General features: G+C 40.1%; 1 protein-coding gene across 2 annotated transcripts in view; it reads right to left on the bottom strand.

Annotated features, from left to right (window-relative positions):
• The window catches only part of MEI4 (meiotic double-stranded break formation protein 4), a 238150-nt gene that overhangs the window by 183035 nt on the left and 35105 nt on the right, over positions 1 to 20010 (bottom strand). For both annotated transcript variants that reach the window (XM_045867123.3, XM_054505440.2), the window contains exon 2: positions 18290 to 18535. In XM_045867123.3, coding sequence (XP_045723079.1) covers positions 18290 to 18521 — 232 coding nt within the window. In that variant the 5' untranslated portion in view covers positions 18522 to 18535. The remainder of the gene's footprint in view (positions 1 to 18289; positions 18536 to 20010) is intronic.

Raw genomic sequence — 20010 nt, 5'->3', positions numbered from 1 at the left:
CTGGTTTATTTTTTGCACAGCTTTTAACCCTCTCAGAATTTTTCCTGCTTATCAGTTTGCTTGTTATTGTCTGTCTCCTCCATGGGAATATCGATTCGGTTTCTTGTTTTTTTTGTTTTTTGTTTTTTTTTTTTGGTCACCACAACCTCCAGAAATCAGTTTTTGTTGAAGAAATGAATCAACTAATGAATGAATGACTATGAATAAATATAACCCCAAATGAAACTATATACATCATATGTAGTGTCCTTCTATGTGTCCATCTCAGGGGATCTTGCCTCTCTAACCAAATAATAAACTCACAAGATATAGCAAGTAAACTTCTTTTCCAACCTTGGAAGTCAAGCACAGTACTGACCAAATATCATACATTTAAGTACTTACTTTTTGATTATTTGGGCTATTTTAGAAGATCCTCAATATTGTATTGAAAAAGATAAGTTGTTTTTTTAAACTGACTTTCAGCTACCTGTAATTTTCCAACCCATAAACATCCACACCTAAATTATAATGTTTACTGTATCACACCTGAACAAGCGTAACAAGAAGTCTCTCATTTTAATCACCTTCCAATTTTTTCACACTTCAATTCCATTCTCTAAATTATACCCATCTTATAAAGTACCATACAACTTGTAAACCTATTGCAGGCGTGGCCTCTATGTGGCCACTGAACTGCCTGATACAGATTCAAGCACATTTTTGTCTAATTGACATGCATTTGTTCAGATCAAGCAGAGAGAGACCTCAACGAGGTAACTGCTACAGGGATGGTCTAAGCCTCAGCTGCATCTCTGGAAATAAGACCTTCCTCTGACTAGAACATTTTTTAAAGCCTGCCTTGTATAGGCTCATGTTTATGGGTTCTGGTTTCAAGATTTTATTATTATTATTTTTTACATCTGATATATCGAAACCAGCCCATGAAATCTAGGCTTTGTTAAAAAGCTGTCACAGTGGGGCGCCTGGGTGGCTCAGACGGTTGAGCATCTGACTCTTGGTTTTAGCTCAGGTCAAGATCCGATGGGTCTTGAGACTGAGCCCCATGTTGGGCTCTGTGCTCAGCAGGGAGTCTGCTTGAGGATTCTCTCCCTCTGCCCCTCCTCCCCCCACTCACACATGCACCGGCATGCATGCTCGTACCCTCTCAAATAAATAAATCTTTTTTTTTTATACAGCTATCAAATAGTTACTATGCACGACTAGAACCAATGTTTTACTCTAAAACCTTACTGACAACCACAGATACTAAGGAAATTGCTCCTATGAAATGGAGGAAAAGAAAACACAAAATTTAGGCAATCACAGTTATTTTGCTAGTATCATTTAAAATACTATTTTATTTATACCCATGGGGGGGGCAATACCAACTTTCAATACCCCCTTCTTATTTATTTCAGAATCATTAACAGTTCAATCTGTTCCCAGGTAAATGCTAAACATGTATCTTCAAGTAACTCAGGCTTCCCCAAGTCTTAGGATACACAAAACATTTATGTAATCCCTTTTTATTTTTTATTTTAAAAGATTTTATCTATTTGAGAGAGAGAGAATGAGAGAGAGAGCATGAGAGGGGGGAGGGTCAGCGGGAGAAGCAGATTCCCCGCTGAGCAGGGAGCCTGATGCGGAACTCGATCTTGGGACTCCAGGATCATGACCTGAGCCGAAGGCAGTCGCTTAACCAACTGAGCCACCAGGCACCCTATGTAATCCCTTTTTAATCTTCAGTTTTGGTGACTAAAGATAATGTTTCTCCCAAGTGCTGAATATTATAATACAAGCCATAATACACACATTCAAAGGTGTCTTTCAAAGCCTTGATGTCTATCTTCCCAGGGTGCTAGCAATCCCCATCAAGTCTGTTAACCCATGTGAGGGGACCCTGCTCCAGGACCCTCACTGACCTTGCAGGGGTCAGAAATCACCACTACTTTTCATACAGAGATGTCACTCCAAGAGGAATCTGACAATGGATCTTGCAGGTACCAAAAAGAAATTATAAAATGTTGGTTCATGAAATACATATTCCCTTTCCCTCCCAAATTGCAAAATACTTTTTGACCTCATAATCAGGCATTTCTGCTAAATGAATTTTATAAAAGCATTACAAGAAAAGCATTATGAAGGCTCAGAGGTGAAAAGATTATTTCATTGTAGAATCACATAAATGACCCTTTTCTTTAAAAACTCACAAGACCTGAAAATATTGATAATACCCTTAGACTGACAGTCCAGAATAGAGAAAGATTATAATTGGCCAATTTTCAGTCTAGGAATTAGGTGTCTTTCATTTCACCATGGAATACAACATTTGATGGATGACATGATAGTTCGTCATATGCCTTACGTATATGAACTAATTACAGGCTTGTTATGAAGACAGAGAATAATTCACATGCGACATTCTGGAGACATAAGCATTTCCACAACTAACCTCCTTCTTTTTAAGTATAGTCTATCTGCCAGTAAAGCTGCAAATGACAACTTTGTAAGAACATATGGATGTGGCCAGAAGTCGTATACTTAATTCCGTAGAGTGTGTTCTCTAGCATAAGGAGACAAAGTAAAAATATTCTTAATTCTGAAAAAGAGGCATAGCCAGAGACAGGTCAGTAATCAATTATTATACTGTCAATTACGATTAAAATATAGTCTTGTGAGTAGTAAAAAGGAGAGCTCAAAGTCAATTTTTTGCAGACACCTTATTGCTAACCAAGCAGAACTCATTTCCACTGATTTTTACTATTGTGATAATCCTGAAACTAAAGTCCATTCTCAGGGGTTTTCTCTGGTTTTCCTAACTTGTGAGGCCTAGCTACAAAGCAGTACAGCATAGCTTTAGTATTATGGTTCATTCATCCATCACTCATTGTAAAAATCAGTGTCCTAGGAAATTAAATAAACTTGACCAAAAGAACAACATAATCTCAACATTAAAAATGAAATTAAGACATATTTTTCAGGGAGAAAATAAACCAAACTTAATATATTCTGCCTCATCAGAATAGACGATTTCACAGAACATATACTATATTCAGCGCCACAATGTAAAGGCATTGAAATAAGGGCTGGGAGGACCGAAATGGTAAATAAGAACATATGGATATGGCCTAAAGTCATATACTTAGTTGGCAGACCTCCTACCGTCAAAGAACTAAGAAAAAGGCAAGCCAACAACTAATTCTACTACACGGCAAAAGGCATTAGTGTGAAGCAAAGGTACCAGGTACAAGTAATTTGGGAGAGAAACACAAAGGAGTTAGTTCAAACTGGGGAAAAGCCAGAAAGATTTCATACAGTACAAGTGTCATGGGAACACAGTGCTTTCATTAGGGAGGCCTGTCATACCAGGAACATTCATGAACAAGGGCACAGAAGCGGGGGCCTGAGGAACAGCTCGGGGAAAGTGCGCCCAGAGCAGAAAGAAAGCAGAGGCGTAGGAGAGTAAGGGACAGGGCTGACAAAAGATTCTGGCTTCACCATGGGAAAGAATTTGAATGTAACCTGTACCTAGACAACAGAAAACTATCCACAGCTTATAACATGATTTATTAACTGTATCTTAAGAAAAACTGCAGAGGCAAAAAAAAAAAAAAAAAAACCCAAGGGTGACAGATAAACTGACCCACAGAAAACTCTTGAAACAGTCAAGGAGAGATGATGTTTTTCTCAAGAGAGAGAAATCGTAAGGTCCACTGTGGAAGAACACTGAGAATTACATGATGGAGAAATCAAAACAGGGCAGAAATCAAATCAGAACTTTTTGTAACAATACAGAGACAGAATGAAAATCAAGTTCTCTTAACATATCTCTCAAAATAATTAAACAGGACAACAGCTGAATTCCTACAAACTTTTCTAAGCAGTTTACTCCCAGAAGAAATCAGACTGCCAGGCCTGAGGATCTTCCACTTCTTTTTTTTTTTTTTTTTTTAAAGAATCTTTTTTTTTTTTTTTTTAAGATTTTATTTATTTATTTGACAGAGACACAGCAAGAGAGGAACACAAGCAGGGGGAGCGGGAGAGGGAGAAGCAGGCTTCCTGCCTAGCAGGGAGCCCGATGCGGGACTCGATCCCAGGACTCCGGGATCATGACCTGAGCCGAAGGCAGACACTTAACAACTGAGGCACCCAGGCGCCCCTTAAGGATCTTCCACTTCTGCTACTGGACTGGAACTGAGCACAATTTTACTACTGGGAAGAAAAAACTCACCACACCCTTAAACCTCTGTTCTTTTCTTTCCCACAGGTATAATCTGTTAAACCAGACAGATCCAGGTCTTTGCAAGACAGAATTAAACAATAAAATCCTCAAGTCCAAAAAAAAATTCAGTTCTTCTGCTGCTAAGCAATCAATGGCAATTCCCATCAGACTATCAAGGCCAAGGAGGAAGGAAACTGGTATTTATTTTTTGTTCATGTGTCAGGGAGCTCAGTGCCAAGCATTCCCCATTAACCTCGATTCCTTGTCATTATCATTCTCATCATCATCTTCATTTTACATCTACCTAAAAGAACTTATCTAATGTTGGTAGAGCTGAGATTCAACCCAGATTCATCTAACTCCAATCCTCTTGCTCTTCCCAATGAGCAATCTACCTCCAGAATTTGTCTTCAGCAAGCCTTCCCATCATCAATAACACCTCCTCTCCCTTTGTTGGATCTTTCTTTCCTCATTTATGAATGGGCATTCTTAAATTAATCATTGAGCATCTCCTATATGCTTGACCTTGATGAGGATCATTCATTAGTGCATTAAATTGTTTTATATTAAACAGGGTGCTCTAGGCATTGCCCTTTCCTTATTTAAAGGTGTGTCAGAATGGATGTTACAATCGCATCATTTCTATTTACTTCCAAGATGCCTTCTGGTAAACCAGTCATTCCATGATATCCATGCCATAAAAACTGAGTGTCTGCTACTTTCCAATAAATGCAAAAAATTTTAAGTAGTTGGAGAAAAAAAGTATTTACTACAGAACTATCTATAAGATATTTTCTTAATCATTTAAATAATTTTAATAGCTGAGGAGTCTCGGTAAAGTTGTTAACAGTATTAAAATCAGAATCATAAATTATGACCATGTTGCCACAAGGTTTATAGAGTAACAACTAAGGGGTGTGTGTGTTTGTGTGTGTGTGTGTGTGTGTATAACTAAGTGCCCTATTAATTAAATACTTACTTATAAATCATGCAGTAGAAAACATCTCTGCATCAACGGACATAGGCTTTCTCAGAAATGCCTCAAAGTATTACCAATAAGATTTCATAGCCAACTTATATGGGAAGTCACCTACTACACGTGAGCTGACAGAAGGAATAATACTTGCCCCTTTCTCTAGAGGCTTTTTGACTCATCATGGGCTGCTCAGTATTACTACTAACTCAAGGACCCTGAAGACTACAGAAATTATGGCAATCATATAAGGAGATCCACTTTAAAAGCCTGTAACTGTTCAATAAGCTACCTACTATAATAAATAATACTGAAGGAAGAGCAGAAATATAACTATCCCCTAATTTTTAAAAACATATGCCTTATGATATTGCTTTTACAGGATAAAGGGAGCTATCTACTACTATTTACCCTTATAGAAGAAAAAAGGTAGATTGGAATAAATGCCAGTTTTCATTTTATAGTTGCCCACTATCCACACAAAAGAGCTTAAGATCCCCCACCAAGGGCCCAACTCCAAACCCATCCATGCCACTAGCACATGCAAATGTGTACAAAGACAACTGAATGGCCCTTCCCTCAACTGCCCACAGACCTGCCATCCCCTCTCCCCAGTGTCCTCCATGCTCTTAAATCTCACATTAAAGGACGTTAGTCAGATGTTTCCCCCCTAAGAGCCAAAACCAATGTCTTCTACTCTTTCTAACAAAGAACTGCAGCATACTTCAGAGAAAACCCTAATAAAATAAGGGAATTAAAACTAGGTGGGATTAACAATGAAAACTGGTAATAAAGCATTTGAGTTAAAGACAGAATATAAATGTCTGCCTTAAACCAGTGGTTCTCAATCCTGGCCATACTGTAGAATAAACTAGAGACTGTCGAAGAATACTGATGCTTCAGTCCAACCCCCAGAGATTCTGATATAACTAGCCTGGGGGGCAACCCAGGCATCAGGATTTTTTTTTTTTTTTAAGATTTTATTTATTTATTTGACACAGAGAGAGAAAGCACAAGTAGGCAGAGAGGCAGGCAGAGAGAGAGGGAGAAGCAAGTTCTCCGCTGAGCAGGGAGCCAGACGTGGGGCTCGATCCCAGGACCCAGGGATCATGACCCGAGCCGAAGGCAGCCACTTAACCGACTGAGCCACCCAGGTGCCCCGAGGCATCAGGATTTTTAAGAGCCCCCAGGTGATTCTAATGCATGGGCAGGGCTCAGGGCCATGGCCTGGAACTCTAGCCTTATGCCTACCAACACTAAGGAGACAAAGCCTTTCAGAAAGACATTTTAAAAACAAAAATAAAATTTTAAAGTTGCAAATCTGATTAATGGTACTCTTCTATGTCACACGGACCTATAGGTACCAAAGGCCTAGATTCGTATGGCATTTGCTGTTAAAAAGGTAAGTGAGCGGCTAAGTTTGTTATCACTGTGTTAACCATCACAGACGCCTGTGCACAGACAAGGCACTTCTTTAAAGAAAAATTTCAGAGGAACTGGAAAAGTACAGCTCACTGAGACATGCAGTTCTCCGGGTCCAGCTCCTGCAGTATCGCTCGCCCCACCAGACATCAGAGAGCTGCATGCACAGCCACACAAAGCAGCCCACCAGCATGGACTTGGCCTACTTTGGACTGACTCCTGCTTGGAAATTATAGATATGATGAGATGCCTTGCGGTTCACAGGATAAAAAATAATCAGATGAGGATAAATACTTCATAAAATACACAGGTGGAAATAACTTCGGAGTCATTAAAGGCACATTAGCAAAATTAGGTATTAAAATATGAGAAATACCCTCTAATTTGTATGACCTGGGTTGAAGAATAAGGTCATTTTTTTCCAAAATATTATTTTACAGAAAGAATGGACATATGACACTAAATTCCAGGGGGAAAGGAAACTGTTACTAGAGTAACAACGGGAGGGAGGAAACATGCCTAAATTCTGCATATTCTGCTTTACTGATGAATTAGAAAAACTTCAAATACAATAAAAAGTATGTAAAGGGTGCCTGGGTGGCTCAGTCATTAAGCGTCTGCCTTCGGCTCAGGTCATTATCTCAGGGTCCTGGGATCGAGTCCCGCATCGGGCTCCCTGCTCGGCGGAGAGCCTGCTTCTCCCTCTGCCTCTCTCTCTCTCTAATGAATAAATAAATAAAATCTTCAAAAAAAAAAAGTATGTAGAAAGACCAGAAGCATTGTTCAAATTTTTATCAGTTTCTTCTTCACCACGTGGTTATTTGTCAAACTGATATAAAATGTTGACATTTTGCATGTCTTACATTGCATTTTACATAGAAAAGCCTGCCTTAGCTCATGAAAATTATTTCTGCTACAAATATTTATAAGCCTCATCAGAAGTGATAATTCAAATATCAAACCCAGAAACATCTTTGAAAAGCTACTGTGTGAAAGATCTTGCTGAATCTAGCACCAAGGGAGGGCACAAAAGCAACAGAGTCTTTGTTCTTCATGTGACTTATTAATTAAAAGAGTAATGAGGAATTTTTATAGCTAGGCTTGCGCAAGCATTAAGAACCAGCTTTCCCTGGACACAATCCTTCCCTTGCTTATTTCAAAGCATAAAACTTGGCAGACATGGCCTGAATGTATTAAAGACACATAGACAGTGTTTCTCTCTGACTCCGAGAGAAACGGGAGAGAAAGAAAACAAGAAAAATTATCCCACGCTTCCTACAGAAAAATGGATGATGTGAAACCACGGATTCACTGAAGGCTGAGAGCAGCACAAACACCCTACAGCTGAGCACTCTCCGATGCGTTTCCTCACATTCACTCTAAGACAAGCTTACGAGCAACTTCAATTTTAAAATTCACATAAATGGTGTTTCCGAAACAGGAGACTCGAGTGGAAAGACCACCATTTCCCTGCAGTATAAGCAAAGAGTAATGCTGCCCCTCCTCAGAAGCGTTATCACACGAGTCACCCAAGAGCCAAGGGGGTCCCGTGCGCACGTGCACGGCACCTCCCCTACACATACTCACTCCCCAGCACTGCACCTTGCTGCTGGTTTTCTGCTGCTTTCACTGAGACATTTGCTTCGTCTTCACATTCAATTTCGGAGTTCATTCAAATTCATTTTGTACTGAAGTTACAGCTAGTTCGTCCTCCGTAGGGCCCAGAATATAATGCAAGTATATGTGTTCCACGAGCATGATACAAAAACTTTATTTATGAATAAATGTGTTTTTACGCCTGCAACATGCTAGCATTCATTCATAGCAATACATTTCTTTTTAGCTATGTTACGTTATGTACTTTTTAAGGATTGGCAAAATGGTATAGTTTAATCAGAATTTAAGGTTTTCTACTGATTTATAGGATACAATATCTTGCATTTCTGATCCCCAACTTTCCCCCTACAAGAAGTCTTTAAAATTACTTGAAATACATATTCAAAAGGATGCTTCCCCTGCAAAAAGGGGAGGGGCTGTCTTATGCAACCACACATCTTATATACTGGGAAATATATATTCAGACTCCTCAATGACAGAACATATCAGCACTTATTAGGAAGGGATGTGGGAAGTAAGGATGGAGGGAGGGAGACAGGGGAAGGGTGATAAGGAAGAGAGAAGTTCTCCTAGAACAAAAATCGACAGTACACACTCCTCAGATTCCTATTATATTTATATACACACTTCGTTGAACAGTATGAAACACAGTTGTTAGGGTGATGTTAATGTTACTGTTGTTGGTTCATTTTCTCTAATTTCAACTATCTTCCTCAGCTCTGTCAGGCTCTAAATGAACACTTTCTCAATTCTTTGGTGACCAGGGTTAAATATTATCGATTGGGATTACGGTATCTTTCAGAGGCTGGCCTATAAATCCTTTTTTTTTTTTAATTTTTTATTGTTATGTTAATCACCATACATTACATCATTAGTTTTTTTTTTCCCTAAAAGATTTTTATTTATTTATTTAACAGAGATAGAGAGAGAGCACAAGTAGGCAGAGCGGCAGACAGGGAGAGGGAGAAGCAGGCTCTCCGCCGAGCAGGGAGCCCGATGCGGGGCTCAATCCCAGGGCCCTGGGATCATGACCTGAGCTGAAGGCAGCCGCTTAACCGACTGAGCCACTCAGGCGCCCACGTCATTAGTTTTTGATGTAGTCTTCCATGATTCATTGTTTGTGTATAACACCCAGTGCTCCATGCAATACGTGCCCTCTTTAAAACCCATCACCAGGCTAACCCATCCTCCCACCCCCCTCCCCTCTAGAACCCTCAGTTTGTTTCTCAGAGTCCATAGTCTCTCATGGTTCGTCTCCCCCTCCGATTTCCCCCCCTTCATTCTTCCCCTCCTGCAAATCCCTCTTGATTTGTCACTCAGATGGTTTGGACAAGGGATGAATAGGTCTCTACCGACCCATTTTTCTGGAGAAGTCTTACTATGTTCCCTGAATATATATTTCACTTTTATTTGTTTAAACCAGTGGTTCTCAAGCTTCAGTTTTCATCAGAATCACCTGGAGGGTTTGTTAAACCACAGGCTGCTGAGCTCTACCCCCAGAGTTTCTGATTATGTAAGTAACAGGTGGGCTCTGAGAATCTGCATTTTTAACAAGGTCTTACCTGATGCTGATGCAACTGGTCTGGGGACCACACTTTGAGAACCACTGGTTTAAAAAAGCTCCCTAAAGTACTGGAAAGGCACTGTTCTAGGATTTTACAAGAACTCCACTCCATTTACTACCCATTTAACCTTTGGCACGTTACTTAACTCTGCTTTCCTCATTTCTTTTTCTACAACCAAGGCAGGAGGTGGGGATGACTCAGACAAGAGTTGCAGCAGCAGGCAAAGAAATGCAATAATGAAAGTCCAAAAGCAGGTTGAAACAACAACAAAACAACAGGACAGATTTAAGAAGGGGCACTGGAGGAGGAGAAAGGAACAAAAATGAACTTCAAAGGACAGCTGCCAGGAATGAACTCAGCAAAAACACGAATAAAGGGGCACCTACTCCTACCTTCAAGAGCCTCAGAAGAAGAAATGTCGGCCCCTGCTTGAGGTCCAGGGCCAGGCCCACCACTCATGCTCTGTATTTCTTCTGGGTTTCAGGCCCCAAGCCCCTGTGATTTCTTTATTATCCTCTTCTGTTCAAATCTTTCACTTTCCTCTCTCTGCTAATTCCTTCCTACCCAAGTACCAGTGTGCTGCCATCTTTTCTATCTTCACAACAACAAAAAACAACTTTCTCTCCACCTTGCCCCCTCTCCAACTACCAACCTATCTCTTCTCCTTCCCTTCACAAACTCCACCCCCAAAATAGCCCACAGTCCTTTGCTACTCAAACTATGCTCCTCAGACCAGCACTATCAACATCACCTGGGAGCTTGCCAGCACTGCAGGATCTCAAACCTATTCCCATTTACCCTATTTACCTGTTTTCCTTCTTGCTTTCATAATGGAATTGATATTACTCCATTAATTTTCCCTGTCTAAACTACAGTCTACAGCTATCTAACTGGATTTTACTCACTCCACATTGAATTTATTCTAAAAAAAATTTCAAGATGTCTAGGACCCAAATATTAATTCAGACTCCTCAATGGTACCTTTCTAAAAGAATCTAAAAAATCAAATACAGACACACAGCAGGGCATTTAAAAATGCAGATAAAACCTGCAAAAATATAAATATAATCCTAAGTATAAGGACCAGATTGAAGTTTACTACAGGTTAAACTATTCAAAAAAAAATTACACTGAGAAAAGATCCTGGAATTCAAAGAAAGATACTTTGAATAGTTTTAGCTTTTGTTCCACAGGTGAGAATCCAAAAATTGTCACTCTTCATTTCTTCATTTATTCTATTGTGATCAAATTACTGTATGAATAGATGGCTCCCTTAAAGGTAGGAGCCCTGATACTCATCCTACCTTAGTGAGTGTCTCCTTCCCTAGGATGCTTTGGTCTTGCCCTCCTGATCCTCCTCCCGGCACTGTAGAAGTTTGGTAGATTCCCAGAAATGACAGATCAGCCTGGGCACCTTGTTCCAGGTATTAACATTCACATAAAACATGTTGAAACTTATTCATTCAACAAATATCCCCAAGCACCCCACCACCCCATGCCAGGCACTGTGCTAACCCCAGAAATAGAGCAGTGATGAGAAAAAGTACACTCCTTCAAGCATGGAGTTTAGGTCCTACAGGGAAGACAGGCTGATTAAACAATTATAACTTGGCTCACAAATGCTGTGAAAAGTACAGAATAGTATGCTTCCCCCAGCAGGAGAATCTAATCTAGTCTAAGGAGGCAGTCAGCAAAGGCAGAAAGGGTATTAAAACTGTATCAGGAAAAAAAAAAAAAAAGAATAGTGCCCAACCAGACAAAAAGGATTGAGAGAATATATCCTGCAGAGAGAAACAACAGCTGTAAAAAGCCTTAAGCTGAAAGAGAACAAGGTGGATTCGAGTAAGTGAAAGACATTTCATGTGTTGCAGTGCAGAATGTGGAGGACATAGTGAGGACAGGATAGGCTAGAGAAGGAGGCAAGCGCCAAACTGTGGAGAAGCCTATAGCTTATTTTAAGGGCTGTGGATTTATCCTACAGTCAATGAGAGGACTTGAGTCTGGGCTGCAGCCTAGATTTGAAAGTGGCAAGGCTGCAACCGTAAACATAGAGTCTAACTGAGATAAATCAGGCAGGGCCAAGGAAGTGGCGCTGCAAGGGAGAGAAATGGGAAGAATCCAGAGATACACAGAAAGTAGAGGCACCCTAATTAGGGGATTACCTGGACATTCACAATACTTTCCAGGAACCCAGCTCAGGCGAAAAAGACGGTTGCATCACACAGCAGGACGCAGAGCCCCGCACCAGGAGGAGGTGTGGCAGGGCTGACGACGTCCATCTGGAACACGGAACATGGCACACCGCGGGACACCCGGCTGCCCTCACCTGAGCCCAGCCTCTCGCGTCTTCGAGGCCCAGGACCGAGCTGGTGCGTGTTCGGCCCTTCCCACCATTCCTACCAGAGCCAGCTCTTCTTAGAACTGGCATGTTTGCATTTCTAAACAGTTGCCTTGTCACTAGCAAAGCCATTTAAGATTCGGAGCTTTTTTTTAACCTTAACTTTAATTTCTTTGTATGTTGATGGTCTCTAACATCAAAATATTCAGTTTTTACATAATGCGTAAAGCATGTCTAATGTGTAATTATCAACGTGCTTTAAATTATTTTGGAGCCTTTCATTAGATTCCATATTAAATTAGTGGCACATTTCCTGATGTTTACATACACTATGCATGTATGTTTTAAATCAACTGCAATTTTAGGGAAATTTGTATTATAAAAGCTTATATCAAAACTAAAAAGGGAAATGCTTATGCATTCATTTTCCATGCTCTTTCAGCCCCTGTGCAACAGTGAAGCCCCCCCCCCGCCCCCCAACCTATAAATGCTGAGCTTCAAAGCTGTGACTGTAGGTCAGTTATTTGTGATGTGTCCTCCGTATGTGGTTTGGGACAGGCTGGGACAGAGGCTGAGTGGGCCTGGGCTGGAGAAGTAGCAGTCGGGAGACAAAGACAGGCTCCGTGCTGGGTCTGGCGAGGTGCACACGGGCAACCAGGCTAGCCGGACCCTTTCTGACCCCCCGTCAACACTGATCTAGCTAAAAGCCTTTTCCTGAATCCAAGCTCACACAACAGGAGAAGAAGGGTCTGGGGCAGGCACAGGAGCGCTGAGGATTTGATCCTCAGAGTATAAAACGGTAAAGGAGACAACAGGCAAGGAGGTGGGTAAACTGAAACACTGTCAGCTAGAGGCGAGGGAAGCTCCTAAAGCCATCTGGTCGGTCAGCAGTGTCCAGGACCTAAACCACAGAAGGGCTGAGTCCAGCTCCGAAAGTCACTGTGCTCCTGCTGTGCACGGCGCCACCACCCAGCCCCAGCACTCGGCACAGTCGCTCTGCATTCAGCGAACATTTACTAAGCAAGCATGGAAATCAGTGAACTGTTCTGGTTTACTTTTCTCTTTCTTTTCCCTCTAGCCAGTTGCTCATCCAGTAGCCTAGCTATCATTCACGAAGACACCAAATGCATAAACTGTAGGGGGAAAAGCATACACCTGACACTTCATCTATCTACTTCCCTCTAGTTCCCTAAACTCCATGCTTGAAGGAGTGTACTTTTTCTCTTATAAATTACTGTATAATTATACCTGTCCAGATTCCCCTTGCCTGCCCCACTTTCTCACACACACATACTCAAATTTTAATCCGGAGTCTGCTCACTGAAGTTCTGTGCCATTATTCCCACTAACAAAGCCCTATTCCTGTCACCGTGTCCCCTTCAACCCCTAGTCAACATTTAAGAACAGCCACTGACACCTTCCTGGCCAGTCTCTAGGCTCTGGGTCTTCCTCACCTACCTACTCAGACACAGATGAAATTCTTGCCAACATTATGAGGCCATCCTTAACGGGAAGCTGTTCTAGATTAAAGAACATAGTTTTTCTCACTCATTTTCTCCCATATAGATCAAGAAGACTCTTGGCAGAAGAAAAAGTAGGGCCGTTCTAAATTATTCATGACCCCCGCCCCTTCCCCACTCTATAAATTAGGATGCGCTCAGATACATGGAAGAGAACACATGGACAACAATGGCTTAAACTCTTGCTTATCTTTTTAAACATTCCTAAGAAAGTCATCCTAGCGTTGCTTTGACTGCTCAGCAATGTAGAGAAGGACCCAGGTCCTTTTCCTCCAACTATTTCACTATCCTTAGCATGCTGGCCATTAATTTTTCAATATTGCCTCACAGTTGCAAATTGGCTACCACAGATCCAGGCATCATCGTATCTTCAACTGGCAGTGCTGCATGCAGGAAACAAGTGGTTGACATAAAAAAAAAAAAAAGGAAAGAAAGAAAGAAAAATTTAAGTGCTCTCTTTCATGAGCCTCAATCTCTTTATACAGAGAGGCAAATCTTTATCAAAGGCTCAGAAGATTGCTTTTTACCTTTCACTGGCCCCTGCCCAACCTTAGAACAATATTGGCAAAACAAATCTAAGCCTTTCATGGATTAACCCACTGGGAATAAGCACATCTCTGCCAAAACAAAATTAGAGTGCCTTAGAAAGGAAGTAGGAAGCTACATACTGAGTAGACAACTAACCATGCCTACCAGCCATCACCCAAACTGACTTTGAGAAATGTGTCACTGGATTATCTGGGTTTCTTTGATCCTTCCTCCCTTCCTTCCTCCCACTACTAAGGAGCATTTAAGTAAAATTACAATGTGGCATAATTCTAAGAGCGAGTTCTATTTATCCCTTCTGTGTACAGTCTAGTCCTTTAATAAATGTAATAAAGAAGTAGTTCTGTCTCTCTAAGAAGCTGTAGAAAAATAAATCAGAATAAAAAAACAGCTGAGTTACTGAAATGCTGTATAAACTACATCATGCTTTTTTATTTGTTTACTTTGCCATTTCAGCTCTGCTTTATTGAATTCTGGGTTGCTCAGTTGCTTCAATGGATAGTTGATGCTGTAAATTAAGTTACCCAGCCTCTCAATCTGTCAAGAAGCAGTCCATTCAACATTTATTGAGGGCCAGTTGTCTCTAGCCACTTGAGAAGAGTTGCATATGTAAAGCAACCCTGAAAATTCCAGAAGAAAATATTTAATCATATAAACATATCTATAATATAGTTTTGATTCTCAGGTATGGAGTTTTCTTAGAGTAAGTCAGTCTTTCAAATTATACATATTTAAATAATGCTGTGTTCCTTCTTTATTTCCCTATCAATCTAATATCCCCCCTTTGTTAGGTTTTGTTCCTTCCCCTTTAATAGTGGCTCTATTTATCGGAATCTGTTTGTTCCTCATTTTTCAAGTTTAAGCTAACAGATGGAGAGTCAAGTTTCTTATAAACATCTGTGCAGAAACGCTTTACCTATAGCTCCTCCTGTGCAGAAACGCTTTACCTATAGCTCCTGCTGCAAGTAAAACTGATTTTAATTGTAGGGTATTTGAAAATTTCTCTCACAGGTGCTGCAAGTGCAAGTTTTCAGTGTGAGAACAAGTTCTCACCTAGGCTCTCACTGTCAGGCACATTCGTGTTCCAAACAAATCATCCACACTACTAGAGCAGTGGTATAAACAGACCCTTGACAGTAAACAACAGTTTTGATATCACAGATGTTTATAAGAGTCTGCTCTTTCCAGCCTGCTCATCCTCTTTGACTTTAAGGACCATCCTTCCACCTTCCTTCTACGTAATCCCTGTATATTCAGGGATGAGGGATTAGCCTACACTCAGACAAACCTGGACTCAATTTTTTATCATATAAATTTATTTCAGTGTTCACTATCCATATGCAAAGCATTGCAATAAATTCTATAAACTGGGATTGGAAACCTTATTATTCCAAATGCCTCTATGTCCCTTAATCACACTCTGAAATCATTCACAAATATCTGAAGTGTCTACTCTAAAATCATGTATATATGTCTGACCTCCTTTTAGTTCTCACTATCATAGATTGATTTCAATTCATCATTCTTCATATGGGTTTTGGTAAATATGTTTAAAACCGGTCTCCTTGCTTCCAATCACTGCTATGGCCAGAAACATCCTCTCTGCCCCACTTCCATGTGACAAATATTTATTGAGCACCTGCTGCATGTCAGAGTTTGGGGTGGACATTGAGTAGAGAGTGCTGAGCAAATCAAAACCCACTACTCAGTGAACTTAAACTCTAGCTCAAGAGATAAGGTAGCAATTACATAAACAAACAATCCACATGTTTGTTTAGGATGTTTAGGTAAAGAAAAACTAGTGGGGAGTGCTATGTATATAGAGCAGTCAGTGAGGAGGTATCATTTAAAATAAAACCTCTAGAAAGGGAAGAAACCAGTCACAAAGAGATTCAAAGAGAAGAACATAACAAAGGTCCCAGGCTGGAAGGAAGCCCATAGTGGCTGGGGCCCTGTATACAATGGGGAGGTTGTATGAGACAAGGTGGGAGAGGTAAACAGAGGTGAAATCACTCACAGCATCACAGGCCCTGATCACAAGACTGAATCAAATGTGAAGCAAAATTGGGAGCTGGGGAAGGGTTTTAGGCAAAGGATTTTACATTCTTTAAAAATCACCAGAATTGTTTCCCAGTCCCAATATGTGGGTCAATCCTCTGCATCACAAAAATTATACGGCTCCTGATGAATGGAGTGACCACATTTCCAGCATGCTCAGGAGTTGGTTTCCACCTGTTGTCCTAGTATAATCATTAACAGTTCCCTACTTTCACTCTCACAAGGGCCCTAGGGAGACAAAAAATTGTATGGTCAACTTAGTGATAGGAAATAAACTAAAACAGTCCTTAGGTTGTCATTCAAGGCCCTTCTGAACCTGGTCCCAATTCACTTCTCTTCCTTTCTCCCTCATGGTGTTCTGGTCACTTCTGAAATGTAATGCTGACAGTATCCTAAATGGCACATGTGTTCTTTACTGCTCTGCCTTTGGTCATGTTCCTGCCTCTTGCTGCACGCTCCGTGACCATGCCTAGTAGACAGAACCTTGAGGGCCAGACCTGAGAAGTCTTCAAAACCAGGCAGAATGAATGGCTTCTTCCTCTGTGCTCTGTCAGTATCTTTATTAAAGCATTTATCACACTGGGTTAACTATTTATAGGTCTATCTTCCCTGCTAGAATGGTAGGTACTTAATGGCAAGGACAGCACCTCTTACGTGTTTTTTGGGTCCCCACCACCCACTGCATACCTGGTACATAGCTGGTACATGATATATGACTGCTAGATGAATTATTTAATATAAATGCAACATAACATACATAGTAAAATAATAAGGTTAAGTAATGAGATTTTAAATTTTATCCAGTAAGTTAAAACATTATTGCCTTCAAATCTAGATATTTTCATTCTCCAACTTTATCCCAATATCTACTGTAGCCTCATTCATCAGGAAGTAACAATAAATGTTTAATGAATGACTACAAGTAAAAAAAAAATCTTTATAGGGCAAGAAGTCTAGTTTTAGGAAACTAAACAATTTCTAAATAATTGTGAAGATGAAATAAACCAGAATTAGTATAACCACTGTGGAAAATGGTATGGAGGTTCCTCAAAAAATTAAAAATAGAAATATCATATGATTTAATAATTCCACTATTGTATATTTACCCAGAGAAAACTAAAACCCTATCAAGAAAAGAGATATGCACCCCTATGTTATTGCAGCATTATTTACAATAGTCAAGACATGGAAGCAACCTAAGTGTCCATCAATAGACAAATGGATAAGGAAAATGTTATACATACATGTAGATACACATACACGAACACACACACACACACACACACAAAATGGAATATTACACAGCCAAAAGAAAGGATGAGATCGCATCATTTGAGGCAACATGGAAGGACCTAGACAGTATTATACTAAATGAAATAAGTCAGACTGAGAAAAATAAATACCATATGATTCCACTCATAAACAGAATCTAAAAAAAAAAAGAATAAACAAACAAAAAGCAGAATCAGACCCATAAATACAGACAACAAACTGATGGTTGCCAGAGGGGAGGGAGCTGGGAGACTGGGCAAAATGGGTGAGGGAGAGGAGGAGATAACAGCCCTCCAGTGATGGAACGAGTAAGTCCTGGGAATAAAAGGCACAGCATAAGGAATAAAGTCAATGATACTGTAATAGCGATGTAACAGGAGAGATGATAGCCACACTATTGGTGAATATGGCATAATGTAGAGAGTTGTCAAATCACTAAACTTTATACCTGAAAATAATGTAACATTGTGTGTCAGCTATACTCAGTTTTTCTAAAAAATTAAATTAAATTAGAAGTAAACAATAAAGGGGCACCTGGGTGATTCAGTCACTTGGGCAACCGATTCTTAGTTTCAGCTCAGCCCATGATCCCAGGGTCATGAAATCGAGCCACTGGGCTCAGCACTCTGCACTGAGTCTGCTTGAGATTCTCTCCCTCTCCCTCTGCTCCTCCCCTCTCCACTTGCTCGTTCTCTCTCTCTAAAATGGATAAATAAGTCTTTTTTTAAAAAAAGTAAATAATAAAGACCCAGAATGACATTTTCATACACTCACCACTCTTAAACACTCCCGCATGCATCCTGCTCAGAAGAAGTTTGTGGCGTAATTGCAGAACTTCAGCTTCCAAGGCTTGGACTTTTGATCTCCATGTTGACTCCTGCTCAGACACCACCTTTGCAAGGTGCTCTGTGTATTCTCTGCTGCTTGTGTCTGCTGGTGTTGAGCGGATAATTGCCAAGGCCAGAGCCAGCTTTGATGTTCTCAAATACCATATTTGATCATCCATCCTGGCTTTTGTCCCTATCATTTAGTAAGAAAAAAAATTGCAGAAATTTCTTTTAACTTTTGTAGTGCATTTCATGTGCTCAAAATTGATTTTGCAGAGTAACGCTAATTAATAAGTTTGTTAAAGAACTTGACACCAAGTAACAGAAAAAAATTTTTCAGGAACTGAAGAGAGTATGAAAAATACGCAAAAGAAAAATGCATACACATGCATATTAAGTGTATTAAGATTCAAAACAGTAGGTTCAGACAAGTTGACAAATTCCTGGGGTGGAAAAAACACACATTAATTCATTTAGTGTTTTCTAACCAGAGGCACACATCAGAGTCTCTAAGGGAGCTTTAAATATACATACATATACATATATCTAGAGGTCCCATCTCCCCAAAATTCAGATCCAGCAAATCTGGGAAGGGCACTGAGGCTTTTACATTTTGAAAGGAGTTAACTCTGTAATCAGAACCACTAGATTAAATCATTTAAATGTAAACCCTTCTACTCCAACCCATTCTGCTAAGTCTTACAGTCCCTGCTTCCCAGTCCTGCATTACTATTCCTGCCTTTAACCATGCCCCTTCAATCTATACTAAGAACAATCCTTAAAATATTTGCATCATTTAAGTTGTGGCCGTGCTCTGATTCTGCACCTCCAAAGATTTCCGATTGCCACTTCCAAACCAGCACTGTATCGCAGTCTGACTCTAGGAATTTATTTGTGAGGACATGACAGACCATTGCATTCACTGGATGAATACGATGACCCTTACTGAAGTATAAACACCCAGTGGGCCTCCACAAGGGGGAGCTTTGCACATAAAATGTGCTACATAAAGATTCGTAATGATTAGTACAATGGTCCAGGGAATTTAGGACCTTTGGTTGCCACATCTATAACAAATTCAAATTCTTTACTCCACATTTCAAATTTTATTTTTTCAATTTCTCAAGCCTATCCTTCCACTGTGGTTAAATCATACTCATACAAATAGATGCACTCAGCCTAAGCTCATTTCCATTCACATCGCTGCTCCTGAATTTTCCCCAGTTGTGACATCCTGACTCTCATAGCTGCCAAAGCCCTGGTGGTGCATCCTTCAAAGAACAGTTCATATACCACCATATGCAATCTTTTCAGATTTATTACCACCTATAAACTGTTTACCTATCTGATATTCTATAGTTTAGCACTGAAAATACACAAGCTAAGAGGAAGCGTAATATTGCTTTATTATAATCAGAGATCAACACAAAAATGTATGTACGATATGTTCATAACAGAATAATTTATAATTGAAAACTAGGACCAACAACCAAATAGTTAAGTAAATAATGATATGACCATTCAAATGAATATCATCTATTAAAATAGGGGTTTTCAGAGATATTTTTTATGACCATGAGAAAGTACTAATGACATGCTGAGTGGAAACACAGTGAGGACATAAAATTATATGTATAGTAGGAGCCCAATTATATAAAAAATGGGAAA

The sequence above is a fragment of the Mirounga angustirostris genome, unplaced genomic scaffold (genome assembly GCF_029215605.1).
Source record: "Mirounga angustirostris isolate CCGP_5_RB_7025 unplaced genomic scaffold, mMirAng1.0.hap1 SCAF_8, whole genome shotgun sequence".
Lineage (NCBI taxonomy): Eukaryota > Metazoa > Chordata > Mammalia > Carnivora > Phocidae > Mirounga > Mirounga angustirostris.
This window is presented reverse-complemented; position numbering and strand designations above follow the sequence as displayed.